Below are 6,053 nucleotides of genomic sequence, written 5' to 3' on the forward strand. Positions count from 1 at the left end.
ATTCAGTTATGGTTGTTTTATTTCCATAAAAAAAATAACAGAACAAATAGATCTCGATACAATGCAGCAATATCATTCAAATAAGCCTTTTTTTGACAATATTACTCAACTATGAATCTGGTATAACAAATGTTGACAATGAATGCTTCTCATTGAAATACTCATCCGTTTTGATCGCTTTTCATTAGGATTTGTGGTAAGTGAACGTTTCCCCAACTTCACACACCACATCTACTACTTCCCATCGTAAATTGACTGTCAATTCAGTGGAAATCATTTTTTGGCATTTGATTTTGCTGCTCCAACAATTGAGCCAAGGATTGCGGTCTCTGGTTAGCAAAGAGGGACGATTGTTGCATAGATCCAAAAGCGTTTTCCGAAGAGATGCCCACAGGGTTCCTCAGATGATTTGTCAGACTCGGATTCCAGCTGTTTGTATTGAAGAGGGAATAACCAGACGAGTTGTGTTGGTTTGGAACAAATTTATCACCCATCTGAAACAATATTTTAGTCCAAAGGTTATTAATATTATGAAACTAAAGCATTGAAATATTGACCTGGTACTCACCCAAACACAATATGCGGGTACTGAATAATACGAATCAGAAATATAAATAACGATAAAGCGTATGATTTTTCTTGGGGGAATTCATTCGTGACATCGACAGAAGGAAATGGGCTCCATGTCAGGACGAGGTGGTGAAAATCTAGTGGGCGTCTATAAAGGAAACATTTGGATAGGATGGGGTGGAGGAAATGATAACGGAAAACATTTTTTTATTGCCGCGAAAAAACTGAGCATTTTAATATTAGTCCTCAATTGACCATTAATTTTTTTTTATAAAACGTCAAACTTACGTTGCTCGTCATATTATTGGCTTCTTTCAACATTTGCTGTCTCATGGTCAAATTTCCACTCTGTTCGAAGCCGCCCCCCATTTGACCCATATTACCGCCATAATTCCAAGGTGAATTGAAAGAATCTCCGCTTGCCTGATTGTTGTTCCCCATTTTGGGTCCTCCCATCATTGGACCTCCAAAGGGGGGGGGATTGCTGAAATTGTTGAATCCACCGCCCCCTGGCGTCATCATATTGTTCGCAGCTGAAGAATGATAATAATTATTCAAATATTCTGAATTACATTCTCATTGAAACTGAATGAAATTCATACATGAATGTACACATAATACACACAAAAATGGTCATGACCAATTATGTCAATGAGGAATGAAATCAAAATAACGAAATCTACATACAACTTTTTTAGAAAAACAAAAATAATAGAATAACAATGAAAAATCTAACCTGGTCCATTCCACCAATTAGCCGTGGCGTTACCGTCGAATCCAGATGACTGTAGATGGTTATAAGTGGCGGTGCCCATGTTCATGGGACTATAGTTGGTCTTCTGAGGTGCCTGTCCACCTCCCCAACCTGGAGCGGTCATGTTACCCCTCATACCGCCGCCATACATGCCCTGCATGGGATAATTATTTCCCATGCCGTAATTATTGGCCATATTTCTTAGACTTGTCAAATAGTCTTGCTGTTGATGGTTAGAAACGGGTGGAAAAACGGAATGATTTTGGTTGAAAGGCGGAGTTCTGATAGAGGATCCAAACTGGTTGTTGGTATTTGTTATTGTACTGGGACTTCTGGAAGCCGGTGTAGATTTTTGTTCAAACTTGACCAATTTATCTTTTTCTTCTACGCTGAATTTAACCTTGGAGTTGCAGAAAAACGAAATAGTCATTACATTATATTGTAGCTGTATTCGGGTTCGAATTTCGGACAGTCCGAGAATGGTTCTAGAACTGCGCAGAGTATTCGATACTAGGGCGCAACATTTCTGCGCAGTTCTATAACAATTCTCGGACTGTCCGAAATTCGAACCCGAATACAGCCTAAGGGTGATTAAATGTAGAGAAAATGTGCCTCGTATTAAATTAAAACTAAAAAAATGAACGTAAACTCACCTGGAAACAAAATATACGAATAAATTTTGATTTTTCAAACTAACACAAAGGTTTTAACAAAAAATGTTGACAATAATCTTCATTTATTCTACTCAAATGTTTCATGAACTACTATATTTTTTTTAAGATCAACACAACTAGATTTATAGCGAATTCTACTAGTGCTGCACAAGATCACAGAACAATTTGCATCGATATTTTTGAAAAGTTAATAAAAATATAGGTTAGTTTGCCAATGAAATATGTCAATTGTCACAAGAAGTAGTAATACCAACATAAATTTCAACCAATCAGCAAACGAGGTTATGAAAATCTTTTTTTCTCTTTAACAGTAAACTCTAGAAAGCTCGGTAGAATTTTATAAATATATTTGATCATTGCGGAAAGAATGAAGTAGGTTTAGTTAGGAAGCAATCATTCCCCGTTGGTAGACCTTTTTCTAGGTTGGCCAACATGTAGGGAACTCCTTCATTACGTTCATTATGTTAGTAAATGGCAAGATAATCCATTTCCTTGGATTTTGCCATTCATTACCATTACCCAACAATAAAATTACCAAATTTTTCAGAATATATCTAATTTGAATCTATTTATTTTACAAACCTGTTTATTTTCCTCCATTTTTTTATAAATTGATTGAAGTGCCACATTTTGTTTGGCTCTCTTCATCTTGGCAGATTCCTGTTTAACATTCATTTGGACAGTAATTTTGTCAGAGCCATTATTCTCCAAATTTGTCATCAGTTCTCTTTCTTCTCTGTATTTTTCCAAAGATCCTTGGGGTTTCAAGATTCCACCTTTCTTCTCCATTTTCGTAGCATTTTGGGTCTGGTTGTCTATACTGAATGACTTTATTTCTTCTAATAATTCATTGGTTGGATCAGGTTGTATGCATCCTGGTTCAAATCGTATGATATTATCAGACTCTGTCCTACAAAGCAATTTTCCTTGAAAAGTCTCAATAAAATACGATTCATAATGAATGGATAAATGCAAAAGGAAACTCTCCATAAAAACTGTTTCTTCTTCATAGAAGCATCTTAAACAGGTAACAGTAAAACCGTTTTACTTCTAATGTAACAATAATTTATATCTACATTAATTTATGGATTTTCTTCTATCAAATTTAATTCTAGTTCATAATGAAGAGATTTTTACTTACTTTGTTATCAATTTAGTACCATTCACTTCGAAATCGGTCAACCACAATCCAAAATTTAATATTCTCTTAACTCTAATCAATCTAGAGATACTAATATCATCTTCAAATCTATCAAAATCAAACTGCTTCAAATAATTCGATAATGGTAGAAAACCCTTCAAGTTTTTATCTTCTCTCAGAGGTACATTCGCATCTGTAAGAATAATTTCATTTCAGAAATTTCATATTTATAAATTTGAAAAACGGTAACTTACAATCGTTGTATGAGAAATCCTCCAAGAAAGGTTGTATACTATTGAGTAGTTTACAAAAGCTTGGCCATATTTGAAGCCTTTTCATAAACACACTCTCAGTCAAAATAAGTGGGGAATCTTGAATCCAATGAAAAATTATTTTCACTGAAAGAAAAAAAAAATGAGTGACACTGTTCAAAACCAAAACAACCTGTGCATACACAAACAAGCTCAAATACATATACCTAAGCTAGATTTCACCCTCTAATTCCAATAATGTACGAGTAAAATCAGAACAAACCTGCAGGTAATGCGTAATAATCTATCAAATTCTTATCCGCTTGAAGAGTATGTATGGGCACAAGGAAAGCACTGAGAAAACTAGCAAGAAGATCTAATATCAACAATTTGGCTGTTTTTTCGTCCACTGTTAATTCTTCATTTTTCCCACTACTTGATATATGATCTAATGCATACAAGTTTATAACTGTCATTTTAATAAGTTTATCTTCAGTGAAGCTTTGGGTTGCTACTAGTGCCGTCATTATTGTACCCAAGTTTTTTACAATGGTTTGAGCTTGAAACAAATCTGTCATTGTGTATATATAACCATGTGTACAGATGAAAAAATTAATGAATTCGTTAGCAGTCATTCTACTTTGTAGTTCATTTGGCCTAAAAATTAGAGGAATAAAAACTCTTGAACTCATTTCATTAATCAATACTACCTGTCTCTGTCTATTATTGAACTAAGAGTACTTAATAAATTAGTAGTTGCTGCTGGAAATGGGTTTTTAACTGCTATACCCCGGACATAATAAAAAACTGTTGATAATTTATCTCCCAAACTTGCTTCTAATAAGGCAAGTTGATTATAAGGATGACCACTATTAGGGGATACTTGGATTGCTTGTCTAAAATATGATTATTTCAATAATAATAAATTAACATAACTGTTGATAATACTTGTAAAAACTTTCTGCTTGCTTTCTCTGATTTCTGTATCTAGCAATGTCTCCTAAATGTACCAAACAATACTGGCAAATATAGAGGCAAGAAGTAGATTGTGGTGAATTAAAATGATCATTTCCTAATAATTCCTTTGCTTGACCATATATTCTTCCTTGACGTCGAAAACACAAATCAATTTCATATTTGTTACAAAATTCTTGCAAAAGAGAAATGTAAAATCCAGAAGCTGATTCTAAAAACCATGTTAATAGAGCCTGACAATCTGATCTTTGTGGATTCTGTAACATAATAGTATCAAACATGACTTATCATAACCCTTAGTATATGTTATTATTCACAGTTAATGAATGATTGTGATCACCTTCTTATCCCTTACAAATTCTTGTAAAATATTGATATGGTTTTTAAAACCAATGTTCCATAAATCAACTTCGACCTTTTTATCCAGTGCATATTCTAAATCTAGAATCAAGGCTTGTTGATAAACTGTCTGCAGTTTTTGTAGTTCTAACCATGCCTGCGAGTCGTTCAGTAAGTCCCGCTTGCCTAGTACTTTAATTTTCAAGTCTTCAGCTTGCCTAAAATATAAAATTTACGAATTCAGTCTACTATGGTACGGATGGATTTAAGCTTGGAGATATTTTTTCCATCTTCAACTCACTGTAATATTTGTGCAGCTGAAATATTGTATACCATTATATCTATATTTTATGCTCTGCAAAACAATCGGTAATTATACGACCTGAAATTGAATATTCGGAATTAGACTCATATTAATCATAACCATGTAACACCACAATTTGTTTCAATTTTTGAAAACATTTGAATGTACATAAAACATGTATTCATTTTGGAATAAAATAAAGTCAGAGTAACAACACTTGATGAAATGTCATACAGAAGCACAGAGCCATAGAACACAAATATAAGAGCACAGAGCACCAATAATATAAATAAGAAGAAAACTGCGTTAAACCACAGAACACTAATAGACATATTAGTATTCTGTGCTCAATTTGATTCTGTGAGACACACCACAGAATCAAATCAAATATTCCTCTTTGGTCAAATCGAGGTTTTCCTACCCAAAGATTAACTCTTCCTCATTGTCCTACCTGCATCCTGCATGGGTGGCGGCCTGAGACAACTCTCTGGTGGCAGCCCATTTGATTAGTTTTGTTCAATGATATACTCTTTTGTTGATCACAGTTTCTGTGATCTGTGTTGAAAACGCTCAGCTTCGCATTCGATGGCCGATCAGCCTAAAATTATTTCAAAGCGATTTTTTTGAGCGCACGTTAATTTATATAAGTGTGTTTTTGAAATGAAAAAGATGGAGTAGCTTCCCTATTTCCAAAGAACTAGACAAGCTACTGAAACAGAATCAAATCTCTACATATGGCATTTTGTTTTTTTTTTTTGTATCAGAGATCGTTCAATTTCATTTGTTTCTTTTTGACATGTGTGTAGGAGGTGACAAAACCTATCATATTTTCCAAATTGGACACCTCAGATACAGTTTTCAAGTTTAATTTGTTGGGAGAAAATATGAATTTGTGTCGCAAAACTTCTCACTGTAGATCTCAGCAGAAAAATTTAATATGTTATTATTTCGAAAGAGGATACTGTAGATTCGGTAATAAATGCAGATATCGACATGACATAATTTCGAATGAGAATTCGATGGCAAATACAAAATCACCTTTAAA

The 6,053-nt window shown here is 34.0% G+C and overlaps 1 protein-coding gene across 3 annotated transcripts; it reads right to left on the reverse strand.

Moving 5' to 3' along the window:
* Window position 1: 1 nt before the first annotated feature.
* LOC123315391 (protein SMG7-like) lies at window positions 2–5,241 on the reverse strand. 3 transcript variants are annotated; one of them, XR_006537947.1, is made up of 12 exons: window positions 5,006–5,241; window positions 4,706–4,922; window positions 4,339–4,622; window positions 4,101–4,286; window positions 3,674–4,047; window positions 3,394–3,537; window positions 3,140–3,332; window positions 2,581–2,908; window positions 1,307–1,724; window positions 859–1,103; window positions 569–718; window positions 292–494 (listed from the first exon to the last, which is right to left on the reverse strand). XR_006537947.1 is itself a non-coding variant. In XM_044901061.1 (11 exons), exons 1-11 carry the CDS (start codon window positions 5,038–5,040, stop codon window positions 264–266), a joined length of 2,655 nt encoding a protein of 884 aa, XP_044756996.1. In that variant the 5' UTR covers window positions 5,041–5,241; the 3' UTR covers window positions 2–263. The 3 variants fall into 3 exon arrangements, 1 of the variants encoding a protein (XP_044756996.1); XR_006537948.1 differs by having other exon boundaries at window positions 558–718; XM_044901061.1 differs by lacking the exon at window positions 569–718 and having other exon boundaries at window positions 2–494.
* Window positions 5,242–6,053: the final 812 nt, after the last annotated feature.

This window comes from Coccinella septempunctata, chromosome 6, assembly GCF_907165205.1.
Source record: "Coccinella septempunctata chromosome 6, icCocSept1.1, whole genome shotgun sequence".
Taxonomy (NCBI): Eukaryota; Metazoa; Arthropoda; class Insecta; order Coleoptera; family Coccinellidae; genus Coccinella; species Coccinella septempunctata.